The 19,967-nt window shown below is 39.4% G+C and overlaps 2 protein-coding genes and 5 non-coding genes across 7 annotated transcripts; 4 read left to right on the top strand and 3 right to left on the bottom strand.

Moving 5' to 3' along the window:
- Positions 1-679: 679 nt before the first annotated feature.
- Positions 680-6,832, top strand: LOC135083226 (calponin homology domain-containing protein DDB_G0272472-like). Its single transcript, XM_063977964.1, has 7 exons — positions 680-834; positions 3,010-3,161; positions 3,506-3,586; positions 4,054-4,218; positions 5,314-5,476; positions 6,583-6,763; positions 6,807-6,832. The coding sequence occupies exons 1-7, from the start codon at positions 751-753 to the stop codon at positions 6,830-6,832; spliced, it is 852 nt and encodes a 283-aa protein (XP_063834034.1). The 5' UTR covers positions 680-750.
- A 266-nt stretch (positions 6,833-7,098) lies between these two features.
- LOC135083243 (inner centromere protein-like) lies at positions 7,099-19,249 on the top strand. The gene is made up of 6 exons (XM_063977982.1): positions 7,099-7,173; positions 7,586-7,773; positions 9,925-10,089; positions 10,889-11,253; positions 18,626-18,717; positions 19,092-19,249. Exons 1-4 carry the CDS (start codon positions 7,107-7,109, stop codon positions 11,114-11,116), a joined length of 648 nt encoding a protein of 215 aa, XP_063834052.1. The 5' UTR covers positions 7,099-7,106; the 3' UTR covers positions 11,117-11,253; positions 18,626-18,717; positions 19,092-19,249.
- Positions 11,903-12,021, bottom strand: LOC135083542 (5S ribosomal RNA). Its single transcript, XR_010259646.1, has one exon. It is a non-coding gene; the product is annotated as a 5S ribosomal RNA (ribosomal RNA).
- On the top strand, positions 12,295-12,497 carry LOC135083562 (small nucleolar RNA U3). The gene has a single exon (XR_010259664.1). It is a non-coding gene; the product is annotated as a small nucleolar RNA U3 (small nucleolar RNA).
- Positions 15,740-15,942, bottom strand: LOC135083560 (small nucleolar RNA U3). Its single transcript, XR_010259663.1, has one exon. It is a non-coding gene; the product is annotated as a small nucleolar RNA U3 (small nucleolar RNA).
- Positions 16,216-16,334, top strand: LOC135083531 (5S ribosomal RNA). The gene has a single exon (XR_010259635.1). It is a non-coding gene; the product is annotated as a 5S ribosomal RNA (ribosomal RNA).
- Positions 17,486-17,678, bottom strand: LOC135083558 (U2 spliceosomal RNA). The gene has a single exon (XR_010259661.1). It is a non-coding gene; the product is annotated as a U2 spliceosomal RNA (small nuclear RNA).
- Positions 19,250-19,967: the final 718 nt, after the last annotated feature.

Raw genomic sequence — 19,967 nt, 5'->3', positions numbered from 1 at the left:
TCATCACTTTTTAATGTGATATCACAAATATTTATAACGTAATTTTGTTAATCAACCGATAGTTTTAAGTAAACGACGTAGTTAAAGATATGCAAAGCATACATTAAAATGTGTTTCTTACATTTGTTGATTTTTTGATTAATCTTTAAAATTGTTTGTAAATAGTTTTGTTGATCGTACAGAAAACGCTGATCTTCATAGTTGATTAATTGAATAAAAGAGCTCAATCACGGATATAAGCAGTTTTAATTTCAAATTAACTACCTACATACTTTTAGCAATAATTAAGTCACATACAGTTCAATTTTTATTAGAGCTTCAATAGCTATCACAGTTCTTAATATAAAGCTTGCTTAACACTTATAAAAGGGAGAGAAAAAATATTTAATTGATTCCAAATTAAAAAACTTAATCATCAATCAATTCTTACCCTTGGGCCACACACATAACGATAACATTCGGGCAACAGCGGAGCGAAGTCTTGCTACTATGTAAAAGGCACCGAAGTCTTGGCTACACACATCACGATAGAATCTTCAGGTAATCACGATGTGTGTGGCCCAGGGGTTAATAAATACTTTGCAGTGTAAAGTGAAACCTTTTTCATTTCATTATATTATTTGCTAATACCAATGACAAGTAAAAAAATCTATCTTTTGAATGTCAAAACAGATTTTCTAATTCTGACACGAGTCAATGTAAATAAAAATATTTTTTGTGTTGATCTACAACTTTTGTATCGGAATAGAAATGTTTCCACAGCCGCCGCAGCCTCCACGGCAGAAAATACCTAAAGATGGCCCCGGGCCTAGGGGGGTGCCGGATTGTTACTATGTAAGTCATACAGTCATCATCTATACTATACCAACTATACTAGCGGCCGCCCGCGACTTCGTACGCGTGGATCCCGTTTTATCCCCTTTAAATTTTTCCTGAATTTTCTTTGCTATAAACCTCACGGAGCCCGAGACCTTTCCAACGAATGCAAAACCGTGGAAATCGGTTCGTGCGTCCTGGAGTTATAGCGTCAGGAAGGAAAACCAGACTTATTTTTATATAGGTAGTAGATAAAGCTCGTCAGGTCATATAAAGCTCCACTGCAGGAAAACGACCCTTGTCGGTTTACCAGAAGCAAATGGAGGATCCGTGAACGAACTAAAGTTGCTGACATAGCCAGACGGATTTTCAAGCTAGTGGCAATGGGCAGGGCACATAGTACGCAGAACTGACGGCCGATGGGGCAGCAAGGTTCTGGAGTGGAGGCCGCGTACCGGAAAACGCAGCGGGACGTAGACACAAGGTGGACCTACGATCAACCGGGCGATATGGAAATCATTGGGGTAGGCCATGTTCAGCAGTGGACGTCCTGTGGCTGAAATGATGATGATGACAAAATGGAGGATTAGGCCTAATCAAAATCAAAAATATTTATTCAGTTTAGACCACAAGTGGCACTTATGATCTCCCTACGCTGGCCAGACCGGTTACGGAGGCGTGATGTTCGATAATTTTGAATCTTTTACGACTTTCTTGGGAAGAGCTGGGTGTGTGATATTAAGGTGGTACCTTAAGTGGAAATATGCTTGTGTCACAAGTTGGCTCACCACCATAGTCGAGCAGCGGCGGGATTCGAACCCGCATTCCCCGGATCACAAGTCGGCCAGTCCGACCCCTTCACCGTTCAGCTATGGTGGATATTGTAAGTCACAAACACAGCTTGTTAGTAGTGTACCAAAAAACTATCTAGCGCAATCAGTAAGCTACGTAGGTACGTATAAGCAAGCTTAAATAAATTTTTTTAACTAAAATAATTGTTGTCAAGAAGCACTAAACATAATCTTCAGAAAAAAAAATTCATTTCTATCAATTCTTTACCGTTCTTATACGTAACAATCGGCTACGTCATCAATTCGTAAACCAACTTCCAAAAGTTCACGGGCAAAAATTCGGCCTTCTCTCAAGGCTTTGCTTTCAAGGATTTGACCTCGCTCCAAGGATTGCAGCCTTGCTCCAAGGATTCGGCCTCGCTTCAAGGATTTAGCCTTGGTCCAAGGACGTATCCTTGGACCAAGGCTGTAGCCTTGCATGAAGGCCGTATCCTCGAGTAAGGGCCCCGGTAAGGGCAAGTGTCCTCGACCAAGGACGTTATTTTGGGAGGGTCGACCGAGGGCGCGGCTTGGCTGTGTGTGTTCCGAGGCTGTTGTGTGCAGGGGGGTTACTCCAAATAACGTTATCCGAAGTTTCGAATGTTGCCATCCCCTTCACGTCAGCATGAGTGACGGTGACAGAAGACCCGAAACTACGTAAACAGCCATTTCCGAGTAGCCCTGCAGGACGCGGCTTGGATGTGTGAGTTTAAAGTTGAAGGTAAGTTACACCTGCGCAGAAAAGTTGAATCTGACAGTTTGCGCTGACAGATCGTAGCGAACATCGCCACTTTCAGGGGTCTTAGGGCTTTCGCAAGAACTTCATGCCTTGCTCATACTTCTTCTTCTTTTCGTGTCGACAACAAACAACAAATGCTCATACTTATTTCGATACAGAATCGCGTGCGAGCCCCCGCGCGAATTTTAAAGGATGCCCTAATCTTAGAATACAGATTGTTGCTCTTACGTGGTAGGGAATGATTTTGGCGCAAATAGTCTAGCGTCCAAAACGCTGTTCCTCTATTTTCTAATAGAGATGACCCACCTTTGATGCCTTCAATAAAGTTTGTATAAAAATTACCAACGTTTGACGCTTCTTGCAAGTTCTGATTTTCTAAGTAGACTGATCCAATTATTAACTTACTTTTTATTTAAATCGAATGCTTATAGGGTGTAACGAAAATGAACCAACATTTTCTTCTTCGTTAAAAGTGTTTATGACTTGTTCAAGGAAATAGTGTAAGTATAGACACCTAAATAAACTAGGATTGTTTCAAAGCCAAATAATTTCCCGTGTTTTTCATTATTATAAACTTATTTTATTACTGCATTTGTTACACAATCATCTTTTAAACATCTACAGACATCTCGAGTCCTAAACTCGACGTTCCGCTACGTGAAGTTCGTGAAGAAACTGCGCGCGCTTGAGGAAGAACAGAGGAAGGGCGCGGAGAACAAACTCAAGGAGCTGAAAGACAAACAGTGCAGCGACTTCTTCATCAGATGCGATCGAAGGTAGCATGATTATTATAAACTCCATTGAAAATATATGAAGTTTTTTGATAGTTAGGCAATGACATATCATAAAACATCTTAGTAGTTAGGTGGGTTTCCAATTTGTATGAAGAATCGGCCGATACCAAATGTGTGTGTAATGTGCGCACTTCCATACGTCATATTCATACTGATTAACAGCTCAACCAAACTATAGGTCAGCAAAAACTCTGTAAGTCTGCAAGTAAATATTTGTTTTCGGACAGTCGAATTGATTCATTTGCTGCCGTCATTCCCAAGTTGATGTGACCTGAGATAATTGTTCTAAGTCTAACCACACTCTCATACAATCTTCTTCATTGCAGATCTCTTATAAACAACGTAGCTCGCCGTGTGGATCTCTGCATGCAGTCGTACCAAGAAGACCTGAAAGAGAAAAGAAAGAGGTAAGTTAATATTTTATCTAAATGTGTTAGTTTTATAAGTAAGTAAGTAAGAGAGTTTATGAGAATGGATGGATGTTTATTGCTCTTTCACGCAAAAACTGGTGAATGGATTTTGATGAAGCCTGTTCAAAAGTGAATATTTTATTAAAGCGCTTGTCTGCTACGACTCGCTACCTACGCATCTATAAACGCTCATCTAAGAGACCTTTTATGATACTAGCGGCCGCCCGCGACTTCGTACGCGTGGAGCCCGTTTTACCCCCTTAGGGGAGGAGTTTCGTAAAATCCATTCTTAGTGAGCACCTACGTTCTAAAAGGAACCCCCATGCAGAATTTGAGACTCATAGCACTTGTTCGGAGATTTCGTGATGAGTGAGTGAGTCAATCAATCAGTGACCTTTCGCTTTTATAGATATTATAGAAAATGGTTGTTAGGTTTTGTTATAATCAGGCCTTTTACCTTGCAGATTAGTAGACCTATTCGCGGTGGAAGAGGAAGCGAACATTCGCAAGTTCGTCGAACAGGCCCAAGCGGGCGCCGAGGCTCTGTGGCAGGACAAGAAGGATCGCCTGGCGTACCTCATTGCCAAGCGGAAGAAGGAGCACGAGGAGAGATACAAGGACACGCCGCTGTGAGTTGTAGGGTAGCTTTAGAAAACATATCTCGCGAGCAGAACATCTACTCGTAGCTACCTTCAAAACCTCCCAAGGTAATGAGACAGAGAGAACCAGTCGTAACTCTGTCGAGCAGAACGCGTGAAAGAAGTAAGTCTGTCGTCATAACAACATTTGGCTGTTGAAGGTAAGATAGCCAGTTCCTAGTGTATTGCAGTTGGAGGTAAGATAGCCAGTTACTCTGTGGTTGAGGATTCCGGGTGAAACTTGCTACCACCTTCGACCTATTCATCACTTTCCATCAGACGAGAGCAGGCCAAGAGCTCAAAAAAACAATAATTGTGGCTGGTTTCCCAAGGTAAAGTAGACAGAATCCGTAGCCCAAGGAATCTATATTCCTTTAACGCTCAGAGCAAGTCCAGGTTTTTTTCATTATATTTGGCCTCTAATACAAGGGAATAAGGTTCAAACGCAACATTCGCAAGTTCGTCGAACAGGCCCAAGCGGGCGCCGAGGCTCTGTGGCAGGACAAGAAGGATCGCCTGGCGTACCTCATTGCCAAGCGGAAGAAGAAGCACGAGGAGAGATACAAGGACACGCCGCTGTGAGTTGTAGGGTAGCTTAAGAAAACATAGCTCGCGAGTAAAACCTCCCAAGGTAATGAGACAGAGAGCACCAGTCGTAACTCTGTCGAGCAGAACGCGTGAAAGAAGTAAGTCTGTCGTCATAACAACATTTGGCTGTTGAAGGTAAGATAGCCAGTTCTTTGTGTATGGCAGTTCGAGGTACGATAGCCAATTCATCTGTGGTTGAGGATTCCGGGTGAAACTTGCTTCCACCTTCGGCCTATGCATCACTTTCCATCAGGCGAGATGCAGCTCTTGGCTCCAAAAACACTAGAAGTGTGACTGGTTTCTGAAGCCTGAACAACATAGGTCTATCCTTGGATAGACCTAGGTTTTGTCTCTTCTTCTTCTTTCTTCTTCAATCAACGTCCTTCTAAGGTAAGAGGCAGAAAAGAAGGAGAATCTGTGAAGAAAAAAAATAATGTGTATGTGTATTTTGTGTTCTAAATCAAACGCCCTAAAGTCTTCTCTTCCTTCCACCATCAGCTCCAGATGCGTCCACGTGCTACCATGCATCTACAAGCTGCGAGCTAAAGAGGCTGAAGAGATCCAGCTGTACCAAATCAAGGAGAAGGAAGCCATGAAGCTGGCTGAAAAGGAGTTCGACAGGATGTGGCACGAGGTCGCTATGAAGGAGTCTGATGCCTTGGTCAGTATTACCACAGAATAATAATAAGTACTACGTACAGAAGTTTTACTTCGCGAAGGTATTTAAAAAATGTATGCTCAATGTCATTAACAATATGGTGTAATTTAGCCTGTCTCAAGAGTCAAGCACCATTTTGTTGACAAACGTCAGTGATCGGCACTGCGCCGAAGCTATAGGGCTGACTTCGGTAAAATGATGTGACGTGAGGTGCCAAACTGCGGAAAATGGCGGAGGAAATACATGATTTAGCATGAATTATCATGAATAATATTAACTACTTATTTACCTCTCAGTGTCTTGAGGCACACTTGAGGCAACTTAAAAATGTACATTCTGTGTTTCTATTATTATTTAGGCAGTTAAATACTGCACAGTATTTAGGTAGTACACCATTTTCTTTATTTTCTTCCATCATACACAAGAATACGCGTGCGTGAGTCAATGTTCGCTCGTATGTGAGGCCTTGTCGAATAGTATCCTGTAGGTGGGCCATCGTGCGTGTTTTGTTTTAGATGTAAACTCGCGGAGATGAACAGGCCTGTAGGCCTAAGATGCGCGCCGTGATAACTTTTATCCACGTCAAAATGTATGGGCAAAATCGATAAAATGGCGTGACAACCGCTTATTGCGGCGTGCATCTTAGGCCTACAGGTATTACTTTTAAATAAGCCTAGGCGCAGACCACCGACTTTTTATTGGCCGATAGTTGAGCACGATTCTATTTAGTACGAAGAATCGGCTTATTCATTTTCTGAAAATAGGCCTTTAAATCGATTTTCTGACTTTGCAGTCAACTAAGAGCTCTCATTTCAGCATAAATTATTATGATACAATTGAATACTACCCAGTGGGAGTACACTGCTGAAAAAGCGTCCAAATCACATTCGAAGACGAACTTTTATCTTAATGCCATGCTACTGCAGCTCTTCAGAAATTCTTAGATTCATGAACACTAGACCTTAATGGTCTATGGACATTATTACCTATGTTATAATGATTACTTTCCCATATATCGTACCTTTTTTAACACGACTAAAGTTTCAAAACAGTTTACCACGCTTCGATTTCGCCGATTCACCACAAAACTTTTCTCCACTACATAACAGGCGGCCCGTATGGAGCAAGACGCCATAGAGCGTCTGCGCAAAGACAACGAGTGCAAGATGTACACAGACAAGCAACTCGAGCAGAGAAGGATCCAGCGCGAGAGAGAAAGGGAAATGCTGAAGCAGGAAGCACTGAGGTTCCGCGCCATGTGGGACGCTGAGATCAAGAAGGAAGAAGACGGTAAGTTTAGACAGGATTTTTATCACTATACCCTCGTTTCTAGTTCATGTCATTCACAACAAAGGATAAAGGCCTCTCCCACGGATTTCTACAAATACTGGTCCTGCGTTGTCGACATCTAGGTGTTTTCTGCGATTTTCACCAGATCGTCAGTCCACCGACTGAGAGGACTGCCTACGTTTTTGGTTTCGTGGTCGCCACTCGAGAACATTTCTGCCCCAACGGCCATCAGTTCTACGAACTGTGTGCTTCTATCCATCATCCTACCCTACTACGAATGCAAGATGTACACAGACAAGCAACTTGAATAGAGAAGGATCCTGCATGAAAGAGAGAACGGGAGATGTTGAAGCAGGAAGCACTGAGATTCCGCGCCATGTGGGACGCTGAGATCAAGAAGGAAGAAGATGGTTAGTTTTGGATGAGACCTACCATATCTATACCTACAGAAAGAGGTACATCATCTGGCTAGGTATTCCTTTACGTTTCCACTACTGCAATCAAAACAGCTGAAAGTCCAGGGAAAATCTCTTATCCCTTTTTTATTCCTACGACTGTACTTTCATTTCGCCTGGATTTCTTTATGCTTTTAATAGGATTTATTGAGCTGCAGGAGGTTTAGAAGCTTCTAGAAGTAGTTTGACAGGAAAAAACAGGCTTAAAGCATGGGCGTGCGGATTAGGCAGCGATACGGTACTACATACTTGAACGAATCCAAAATTTGTGAGTTGGCTACTTATTAACAGTTTAATAGTTCATATTACCTAGTTAACAACTTGTTGTCTCGTATGTGGACAGTAAATAAGTCACTTTGCTTTACAGCCGAACGTCAACGCACCGAGCAGCGTCTAGAAACGGCCAGGGAGCGCAAGAAGATGATCGAGGAACGGCAAGAAGTCGTGGCCAGGCAGAAGGCTGAGGCCCAGCTCATCAATGACACGTGGGACTCGCTGGCCGGCCAGGGACGACAGGCGGAGAGGGACAAGGAAGAACTGAGAAGGAGGAAGGAGGTAAGATAATGTGTACGAGATTAAAACAACGTTAGAAGAACGCATAAGGTAGAAAGCTTATAATCTCATGTAAGTCTGTTTTTATGAGAATAACGATTATTTACCGAAGATAATGTACCTATTAGAACGCAAAAGATAGAAAGCAGAAAGCTAAAACTTGCCCGATCACAGATGCCTGGGTGGGTGAGACTTTCTCATAAGGTAAACGGCTACTAGTTCGTGATAGTACGTAAGTTCGTAAGTTTTTTTTCTAGCTCAAATAATAAGCAAATGGTATATTATTTATAAAAATTCTTCATCACTACAAAAACTCTATACTTTAAGCTATCTAAAAAACCTAGTACCAACATTGTGGCGCCAAAAATGAGAGCAATACGAAGCTTCAAACTCTCAGAGAGCCAAAATCAGCCGTGCGGCGTGAAAAGGTTGCTCTCACCGTAAGGTTAGCACTCCAACTTCTTAAGCTTATAGAAAGGCGAAGGAACGTCCATTTGAATAAAACTTATAATAGTGGTTTCATCTGTTCCTTGACAACTGATTTGACTTAGAAAAAAGTTATAAGAAAACGTAGAACTCCTTTAAAATTGCGATTATTTGACTCACGAAATAGCGTACATATTTTTTCTCGGGTGTCCCCTATTTCGTGACACTACCGAATCAAGGATATTATGGATAACATTTTGATGCTTGGTTTTTAAATAATTATTTATGATAATTTAAATGTAAGTTATGAAACAAATAATACAATTATTTAAGTTTCTCATGACCTAAATTCGGTATATGTTTCGTTCACTAGCATCTACATGACACGAGTTTGAAGTTCACATAAATGACCAATTTTAAGAGAAATTAGCATAAGTACTACCAACGTAATTTTGGTTTTATCTCGATATGTTTTATTTATATTTGTTTATTTGTATTGTATATGAGATAGATAATAGTTAATTGACACAATTTGACAATAATCCATGAATTTTACTTGGGGAATTTGGAATAATCAGTATCACGAAACAAGAAACCGTATTATTGTTACTTTTTTCCAAGTTCGTGATATATAAATGTATAGTGTTAGGTAGTTTTGTGACACATACCATCAAAGACATCGACATATTTTTTAGTTTTTAATACCTACCTACCTGAGAAATTAATTAATTACTTACTTTTTATTATGAGTCATTGGCGTATCTGGGGTTATTTTCAGGGGGGGGGGGGGTACCCTCATTTGAAGCAGCTCCAAGGGTGGGATTAGGGGGAAGGGGGGGTTAGCCCCCCCCCCACATTTCTAATGACTTGTATAACTATTTTTATACACATATCGTCAGAAATAACAAATCAAAATTTTATGAGGGGGAAGGTGGTAAGTTACCCCACATTTCTAATATTTTCACATATTGTTAGAATTAACAAATCCAAATTTTATACGTAGGTACGTACCTAGCTAGACTCACATTATTTCTCATAAATATTTCAGGTACGTGTAATATCGTCAATTTCACACAATTCATTTATTCTAAATATACATTATCGTTTTTAAATTTATTAAACCCTTATTCATTATTAAAATATCCTAACTCGATGCATAAAACCGTATCCCGAAATAGGGGACATGAGTTCACGAACTTAGAAACCGAGCAAAATTTTATCACGAAACAGGATCCAAACAAGAGGTCCGCAGAATAATTAATATTAAAAAAAGTTCAAACTATATAACTATAATTTATGTATTAAGTTACTGTCAAAAGACCAAAGTTTAGCATACAAAAGCTTTCATACTGATATCATGCTTGGTTATTTTTAAATAAAATGTTAAAGTCGTAAGAGCCTTAATATACCGAAGTAGGGGGCACTTACCTTACTTGACTACTATGTCAGAGGATGCGGGTTTGATTCCCGTGCAATACAAACATTGTTCCATGAGCATAGTGTTTTGTTTTGATGTTTTCTGTATAAAATATTTATGAATTGAAAAAAAATTAAATGTTTTTTTTAAATCCGTTGTCTGACACCCATATCTTTGAAGACAAGACGGCATTTTACATTACGCCAAATAGTCCCTTCTTTCCTTGGATATTATTTATTTATTGTATTACATGCATAATTTGAACCTTATTCACTTATCGTAAGGTCCAAAACTAACATTTCAATTCACAGAGAGACCTAGACGCCTGCAACAAAAAGATGGCAGAGCTCCGCGAAGAGATGATTCGTTTAGAATCAGCTGACGACGCGCTGTTCGAGGAGGAAGCCTGGAGAAGACAGGAGAAGTTGGATACGAAGCGATGCGAGTATCTGGCGTGGGCGCAGAAGACTAACCGGGTATAATAAGTCATAAATATTTTTTGCAAAAGGCTTTTTAAGGCCCGTGTCGACCAAACTTTTATCCGAGAATAACTCCTGGTATAACTGGCACATTGACACTTTCAGTATGAGAAAATATGTCAAAATGTCTATTAACTGACGATTTATTCTGAGATTTTTATTTTATTTACTCTTGTTTGTTGGAATTCTTCCTAAAGCACTTTTACCTATACTACTAACCTTATGGTTCCAGCAAAGTAAAATAAGACTACTCTTCTCTCTCGAATGTAGTAAGAGATGGAAGAAGATACTAAATTGAAGGGGAATTAAGCGAATTCCATACTTGGTTCTTTGTGTATATCATCATCATCAACAGCCCTTTAACGTGAAATTGTGAACTCTGTCAGTTTATAATATAACGCGTTAGATTGTAAACTAACAGTGGGTTAGGTTAGGTTAGATTGTAATTTAACTACGTCAGATTATAATCTGACGGAATTCACAATTTTACGGTGACATATATATGAGGCAAATGGAGGATTTGGCCTACACACCCCAGGCTAGCATTCGTTATGCCAATTTTCATACAGATGAAAGAATTGAAAGTACTTGGTAAAATACCTAACCCCCTAATTCTAGCGTTAATTTACATACTTTTCCATGTATCATTTAAGTTGGAAAACGATGCAATGTAGTGAATTGTTTTCATTAAAATGTGTATGTAAAATAGCTGGTACAGTACCACCATCCTATACTTTACAATAGATGCTATTTCGCAACAAAAATGTACAGTGTTATAATAATTTACTCTCCACAGGATGTCCGCAAAGCGATGATAGACCAGATCAAAGACCGGGAGAACGCTCGTGAAGTTCTGAAACAGAAGTTGGCCGAACAGGACGAGTACCACAGACAACTGTTCAGTCAACTCCAAGAGTTGGCTGCCCACAAGGATGTGACGGACGCCCAGACTCGGAAACAACACCAGAGGAACTTGCTGGATCAGATTGAATACAATAAGATGTTGAAGGTAAGTCTTACTTAGCCGAGGACGAGTACCATAGACAACTGTTCAGCCAACTCCAAGAGTTGGCCGCCCACAAGGATGTGACGGATGCCCAGACTCGGAAACAACACCAGAGGAACTTGCTGGATCAGATTGAATACAATAAGATGTTGAAGGTAAGTCTTACTTAAACGCGGACGAGTACCATAGACAACTGTTCAGCCAACTACAAGTTGGTTGGTCGTTGCAGCGTTAATATTTCAACGCATTGGTTTGGGTGCCACACACACGAGTGTTTTGGTAGTTACTTAATATGTTACTACATAGAATACATTAGGGGCAACAGGGGCAAAATTAAATGCATGTTTGTTTACATCTATTTCATAACCTGTATCGATCAATTTCGCGCAGTGTAATGGCGGCATTATGCTGATAGATGCAAAAGGACGGGGTCTACTGGTCTGACGCAGAATATATACTGTGCAGAATATGTGCACTTCGCAGTTTTATTAAGTTCGTTAATGTAAAATTAGTATGGAAAAGTGTGCATTTTGCGAAGTGCACATTTTGCAAAACTTCGCCTTCCTCTGATATTTCGACGCAGCTTTATTTCTGTCAAATAGCTACAGAAATCTAAGAGTCGAGGAGGCAATTATTGCCACAAAAATTATGTCTAGTAATTAGTGTTGCCGATCGATAGTCGACTATCGATAGTCTATCGATAGCCAAACTATCGCAAGACTATCGATTGGCGATAAAGGAATGTTTTCTTTGAGTAATTTAATCGTACGTAAGCTTATAAGAAAACAAAACAATTCAGCTAAAAGCCAACATCACGCGGTGTTCCCAGGCGGTCACCCATCCAAGTACTGACCGCGCCCGACGTTGCTTAACTTCGGTGATCGGACGAGAACCGGTGTTTTCAACGTGGTATGGACGTTGGCATCAGAAAAGTTGAATAAAATCATGCATTTCGGGTAAAGAACAACCATAAACTTGTGTGACTGTCTTTCATTCATTCAGAATGTGTTGTTGTTTGCCAAATGCCAACGCCAGAACAGATAAGTTGTCTGCTTGTTACAGCCCGACCTTAGGAGGCGGTGATATTAAACGAACTTGCCGCTAGGTGTCGCTCCGCGCTGACGAGTGGTTTCTTAGCCCGCGGTGTCCAGATTTTTTTTCCCGCAAAGACACCGCGGCCGCGGCGACCGACGGACAAGACCTTACTTCATAGGATCATTTCTATAGTAAGCTCTTCGCTAGACCTTCACACTATGTGAAACCACCCTTAACCACGTTGATGAGACGTGGCGCGGCGCCCTGAGCGTGAGGCGGGCGGCAGTGTCCACTGCCAGCCCTCGATGATCGTTCGCCCTCCGCTTCGGCGGAGGGGGTGGGGCGTTGTCGCTGTCTGAGTGGTTATTTTTGAACCCTTTTTAATACTATTACTAGTAGTGTTGCCGAACTATCGATAGTTTTCATTCGAAAAAAGCCTTCTCCACGGTAGGCTCAAAATGAGGCAATGCTGTTGAATATGTGCAATACTATCGATAGTATTGCCACAGTAGATAAATCAAATATATAAAACGTGTCCCAAAATTCAAGGATAAGCCGGCGCCGCAGGATGGACATAGTCATGACTACTTTAGGAAAAATAAGAAAAAAAATCTATCTCAATTATTTTTTAAGTTACACAATAAATTATGAAATTCGTCGGAAATTGACACCCCTTATGATATTTTACATTACCACGACCACAATTTTTCAAATACTTCTGTTTTTTTGTTTGTATCGACAACTTAAGTAGTGCTGCTGTCCTCTCCAATTCTTAAAACCGTCAGAATCCTTGCAGTTTTTACACAAAAGTTAATCAAAATATGATATTTCCTTAAAATTTTGAACGATTTTTACTTTCACTCCACTTTGACTCGTCGTTTTGTAATAAAACAGTATGAACACTACTACGGCAAGTTTTTTATAAAGTTGCCGCAACTATCCAAGATTCCAAAATGGTATAATACTCTAAGAAAACTATTCGCAATAAAAATATGCGTACCATTTTTACAAGCACTTCGCTTGTTAGTTAGTATGGGATAAATCTTGCAATTAAATTTAAAACCAGTTCTCCTCAACCAATTGAGCTGAAATTTGGTATACTTATGTAAGTACGATGACATTGCAATATTATGGTATCATTGAGCTGGATGGAGTCTGGAGGTGGCCATAGGAACTTCTAAACAAAACGGCGGAATCGCATCTAGTTTGGGTTCGTTGGATATCTTTTCGAAGCACTTTAGTGCTAGATGATGTCCAGGGTCCTGATGATGAAGTCAAGAGGTGGCCAGGAGCTGGCCAAAGGAACTCCTAATCGAAATGGCGGAAGATTATCGAGTTTGGGTTCGTTGGATTTGACTTCCCGAGCATTTGGACCATGAGATTGAGAAACAACTAAAAAGTGTAAAATAAAGTTATAATAAAAAAAAACTTTTCTAAAAACAAGCATTAATGCGAAATTTTACTAAAGAATTTAACGATAAAAATAATTGTATGCAAGGTTCAAATAATTTCGAAAGTTTGTAACGCAAACAGAAAAAAAAGAAGAATAAATTCCATGCGCGATTATAACTTTATTTTAAACTTTTTAGTTGTTTCTCAATCTCATGGCCCAAGTGCCCGAGAAGACAAACCCAACGAACCCAAACTCGATAAGCTTCCACTATTTCGTTTAGGAGTTCCTATGGCCAGCTCCTGGCCACCTCTTGACTTCATCATCAGGATCCTGGACATCATCTAGCACCAAAGTGCTTGAAAAGACAAATCTAACGAACCTAAACTAGATGCAATTCCGCCGTTTCATTTAGAAGTTCCTATGGCCACCTCCAGACTCCATCCAGCTCAATGATACCATAATATTGCATTGTCATCGTACTTACATAAGTATACCAAATTTCAGCTCAATTGGTTGAGGAGAACTGGTTTTAAAAGACAATGCCGGAAATTGGCGTCTTTTTTTTTTCGCGCGGCCATCGACCAAACTTTGTTTTTTGATTACAAAATAGTGTAATAAACCAAACTTACTATGACTTGTATACCTCTAAACTCAGTCTGAACTGAGTTACGAGCATTAGAAGTTTGATGATTTTCATACTAGATTTGCTTTTTGCGCGCAAAGTTTTGTACGAAATTGCAACAAAATAGTGAGATTGTATGTGTAAACAAACAATATCATCCATTAAAGGCTCCAGACATCAGTATGGAGCAGAATCAGCGCAATAAAAAAATAGCGCAATATTTTGTTGCAATTTCTTACAAAACTTGCGCACAAAAAGCAAATCTAGTATGAAAATCATCAAACTTCTAATGCTCGTAACTCAGTTCAGACTGAGTTTAGAGGTATACATGCCATAGTAAGTTTGGTTTATTACACTATTTTGTAATCAAAAAACAAAGTTTGGTCGATGGCCGCGCGAAAAAAAAAAGACGCCACTTTCCATACAAAATCTGGCATTGCCATTTAGTTGCAAGATTTATCCCATACTACTAACAAGCGAAGTGCTTGTAAAAATGGTACGCATATCTTTTTTGCGACTAGTTTTCTTAGAGTATTATACCATTTTGGAATCTTGGATAGTTGCGTCAACTTTATAATAAACTTGCCGCAGTAGTGTTCATACTGTTTTTTTACAAAACGACGAGTCAAAGTGGAGTTAAAGTAAAAATCGTTTAAAATTTTAAGGTAACATCATATTTTGATTAACTTTTGTGTAAAAACTGCAAGGATTCTGGGGGTTTTAAGAATTGGAGTGGACAGCAGCACTACTTAAGTTGCCAATACAAACAAAAAAACAGAAGTATTTAAAAAATTGTAGTCGTGGTAATGTAAAATATCATAAGGGGTGTCAATTTTCGACGAATTTCATAATTTATTGTGTAACTTAAAAAATAATTGAGATAGATTTTTTTTCTTATTTTTCCTGAAGTAGTCATGACTATGTCCATCCTGCGGCGCCGGCTTATCCTTGAATTTTGGGACACGTTGTATACTGTGGTATTGCTCCTGAAGAATAAACTATCGATACTATTGTAGCTTTTGAATAAAAAAGCTATAGATAATATCGATTGTTCTAGACTATCGATAGTTTGGCAATTTACAATAGTATCGTTTACAATATTTGGGTATAAGTAATAGTCAAAATAGGCACAACAATAGGGTTATTGGAATACTGAATTATTTCATATAGTTAACCATTACATTTAATTATGTTTCCAAAATTGGCAATACATTTTATTTGTCGTACTTAACTAATGCAGGTAGTTTTAAATACAAGTGTAGTTATATGTTTAGTTGGTAAGTCAAGCGAAACATTTGAAATATTGTAAAAATGAATTTAAAAATACCCAATAATATTGCTAATTTACAGACTATCGATAGTCTAGAACAATCGATAGCTTTTTATTCAAAAGCGACAATACTATCGATAGTATATTTTCTTCACGAGCAACAATACTATCGATAGTATTGCACATATTCGTATTGCCTCGTTTTGAGCTATCGATACTGTAGTATCGATAGGCCTACCGATGGAGAAGGCTTTTTCGAATGAAAACTATCGATAGTTCGGCAACACTACTAGTAATAGTATTAAAAAGGGTTCAAAAATAACCACTCAGACAGCGACAACGCCCCACCCCCTCCGCCGAAGCGGAGGGCGAACGATCATCGAGGGCTGGCAGTGGACACTGCCGCCCGCCTCACGCTCAGGGCGCCGCGCCACGTCTCATCAACGTGGTTAAGGGTGGTTTCACATAGTGTGAAGGTCTAGCGAAGAGCTTACTATAGAAATGATCCTATGAAGTAAGGTCTTGTCCGTCCCTCGCCGCGGCCGCGGTGTCTTTGCGGGAAAAAAAATCTGGACACCGCGGGCTAAGAAACCACTCGTCAGCGCGGAGCGACACCTAGCGGCAAGCTCGTTTAATATCACCGCCTCCTAAGGTCGGGCTGTAACAAGCAGACAACTTATCTGTTCTGACGTTGGCATTTGGCAAACAACAACACATTCTGAATGAATGAAAGACAGTCACAGAAGTTTATGGTTCTTCTTTACTCGAAATGCATGATTTTATTCAACTGTTTTGATGCCAACGTCCATACCACGTTGAAAACACCGGTTCTCGTCCGATCACCGAAGTTAAGCAACGTCGGGCGCGGTCAGTACTTGGATGGGTGACCGCCTGGGAACACCGCGTGATGTTGGCTTTTTGCTGATTTTTTTTGCTTTCTTATAAACCTACGATTAAATTACTCAAAGAAAACATTCCTTTATATTTGAAAAAATGGAAGAGAGCTAACTGCATTCAAAGATTTCCTTAATTTTTTTTTCGAAAATTCACCACCGCACCGGTACAATACAATATTCTGTAAATAATTTCAAGGTTTTCCTTTTATTAGATTTATCAAGTTTGCTTAACCTTAACAATGGATGCAAAAAAAATACAGAATGTAATTTTATTTTTAACAGGTTTTAGTTGGTTTAAAAAATAATGATTAATTATTTCTTTTAAAAAATAATGGAATGTTTTCTTTTCTAATTTTCTAAGAGTATTTACCCTCCAGGTGGCATAAGGCCTTCAGGTTCAGAATGTCCAATTCCCAAAATGTCCAACGGTTTCAAAACGTCCAATTCCCGGAATGTCCAACTCCCAAAATGTCCAATTCTCAAAATGTCCAATTCCCGAAATGTCCAATTCCTGAAATGTCCAGTTCCCGAAACGTCTAATTCCCAAAATGTCCAATTTACTATTATGATGGGTTTGTCAGGCAAAGGTGTATCTGTCAATTTAGACTGAGAATCTACCGACTGAATTAGGCTCTGGCATATAAAGGGTGGAATTTTGAAATGCCACCTGGAGGGAAGGTCCTCTTAATATTGTAGATAGAAAATTTTACTCAAAGAAAACATTCCTTTATTTTTTAAAAGAAATAGAACTGCATTCAAAGATTTCCAAAAATTTGCTTGCCACACCCGGGAATCGAACCAACTAAAATCTGCTAAAAATACACCCTGTATTTTTATTGCATTGATCGTTAGGGTTAAGTATAAGGAAGGATGAAATCTCTCTAACAAACTTGATAAATCAAATGAAAGGAAAACCATGAAATCTTAAATTATTTAAATTTTGTACAGAAAATTGCATGTATTGTAGTGAATTTTCGAAAAATTGACGAAAATCTTTGAATGCAGTTCTTTCTTTTCAAAAATAAAGGAATGTTTTCTTACAGTAAACTTTTCTATCTACCTACAGTATTAACAGTACTTTCCCTCCAAGTGGCATTACAAAGTTCCACCCTGTATAGGTTTCTAGGACACAATGATGTAATCAGGGTTCCTTTATTGTATGTTATCAAGTATTATGTGGGCCGATCCCGGCGGCACTGCAATGCCGGGCCGACCCGTGAGAGGAGTGGAGCGAGCCCCGAATATCCTCTCAAAGGACAAAAATCAGTTTAATATACTGGTCCCTCAGTGAGGGAACTTTCAGATATTAAGCTGAAAAGAACAGATACTACACTTTGATCTTAGCCAAAAGGCCGAGAATAGAGATGAGACGTATTTACTAGAACAGATCCACACACTAGGTATTTTACAGTACTAAGTGGCACCTATTCCAATTTTTAAAATACTTGATCCACCTAGTATTTTTTAAATTACACGATTTCCGACCCTACCATCAAAGTAATAGAGGTTATTATTGCATAATCCGTAGTCGTCCACCTAGTATTTTTTAAATTACACGATTTCCGACCCTACCATCAAAGTAATAGAGGTTATTATTGCATAATCCGTAGTCGTGTATTACGCGCACCGCGTATTTCTCGCTAAGCTTATGTGCGAACGTAGAGATTCACTCCGTCTCTGTCTGACAAACAAATTTGAGCGCAGGCAGGTGTGAGATAGGAATAGCCTGTTGAAGTATGAAGGGAGGATATCAATAAATCAACAGCCAGCAAAAACATTATTATTCAATTTCAAATTGCATTATTAATACTACGGTTGTATCTTTTCAAAGAAAATTGTATTTTAAAGTCATAATACGTGGATTAGTCCGCACTAGTCGCGTCAAGTATGGTAAATTACTACGTACTAGGTGGAATAGGTATTTGGATCAAGTATTAATAAATACTTGGAATAGGTGCACCTAGTATTAAATTTACCTAGTATAACCCATCTCTAGCCGAGAAGCGATGTCGAAACTGGCTGACTCAAAGGGGGTCTTTTAGGGAAAAAAAATCTGGACACCGCGGTACAGGATTTGGCCCCTCGATACACAGTGACATCTCGGGGTTAACACTTGGACCAATGCTGTTGAGTAACCGAGCACGTGCTGGGTTACTTTTCAACGGAGCCCTAGCGCCCTCTGTTGCCGTCCGCGAGTACTACGTATGTACTCTAGTTCCCTGCTGTACGGCTGCTATGATGGCCGATTGCCTGCTTTAATTATGACGTCACTTTTATTTAATGTTTTCTTTAATTTTACTTTCTAAAACAGGAAAAGGCCAGGCAAGAGGAACTGGACCAAATAAAGAAATGCCAGATCGCTAGCCAGGAGTATGAGCAGGAAATCGCTAGGATGCTATGCCGGTAAGTTCATAATTAGATTTTTTTTTCCTTTTAAATATTGCACAATCATTACTCATGTTTAAAAGAATTCGGTATTGATGTGATCAGGAGTCGAATCTGAAACCCACTGCATTCCCGGCGTTCACTAAGCCATTTATTGACCGTAAAAAATACAGAACAGACATTCTCTCCCAGTCAACTTTTGAGTCTAGATGATAGAATTTACCAAACAAAAAACTTTTAAACATCTGACAACCTACCTAGATATCTGAAAGAGGGCGCTTTATAGCGATAAGACTGTCTAAATTGTTCCGTCTCTTTTGTATTTCTTTATTTTCTTATCTTTTTTTTCATATCTATAGTTAAATAATAATCGCCATTTTTCTTCCCCCCAGACCATTCTTCAGCGACGAAGTACATCCCTTCATGAAGCAGATGGCTCAGGGTCTGAAGATACCGAAGGTCTGTCCCTGCTCTAAGCCCGACTATTGCAAGATTTGCAAGTGAACTTTATTGTGATTTTGATAGAGGTGGTATTTGAATAAATTGTTTTTGGATTATTTAAAAAAAAAGTATTTGTATTGTTTGAAATTAGAACGCTCCAAAAAGTTATTCTTCTTCTTTTTTGATGATGTTGGCAATACACGTCGAGGTCGACTTGATTTGTGCCAGCCAAAATGAGATCAAGTCACAGATGAGACAGGATCAAGTAATGATATTGAAGGATGATAGATGATACCCCTTCCCACCCCTTGAGTCTCAGTGAAGTTGTGGTGCTTTACTGAGACCTCCTACTTGAGAGAACCAGAAGAATCACGATGCACTGTTTTGCTTCACTTGCCCACACTCATGCACGAACACTCAATGGTTAATAATCCACCATTATTACACATTAATAGTCGCCCACACACGAATTTGAGGAAATAAAACAAAACCGCTAACATGACGCTTCAGATTCCCGCCAAGAAGTCCCAAAAAGTTCATTTTCGAATTAGCTGGTTTTTTTAAATTAGTTTTTATGGCTTTGGGCCAAGTCCATACGGCCTTTTCTTCAATAAATTAATTTAATCAATATTGCATTAATAACAAGCCGGTTTCATTCATCAATGCAATTAATAGTTACTTACTTACATTGTGACGGTCGTCGCACTGATACATCGAGGTTTTTTTAAGAAAGGTTGAACCTAAGCCTATGACCACAGAGTGGTTATTCCCTGACGTCACTCGTCTTGTCCCCACTTTGAAACTACATAATTTAAAAAATATTCCAA

This window comes from Ostrinia nubilalis, chromosome 23, assembly GCF_963855985.1.
Source record: "Ostrinia nubilalis chromosome 23, ilOstNubi1.1, whole genome shotgun sequence".
NCBI lineage: Eukaryota > Metazoa > Arthropoda > Insecta > Lepidoptera > Crambidae > Ostrinia > Ostrinia nubilalis.
The sequence above is the reverse complement of the archived record's forward strand: the minus strand, read 5'-3'. Positions and strand labels throughout refer to the sequence as shown.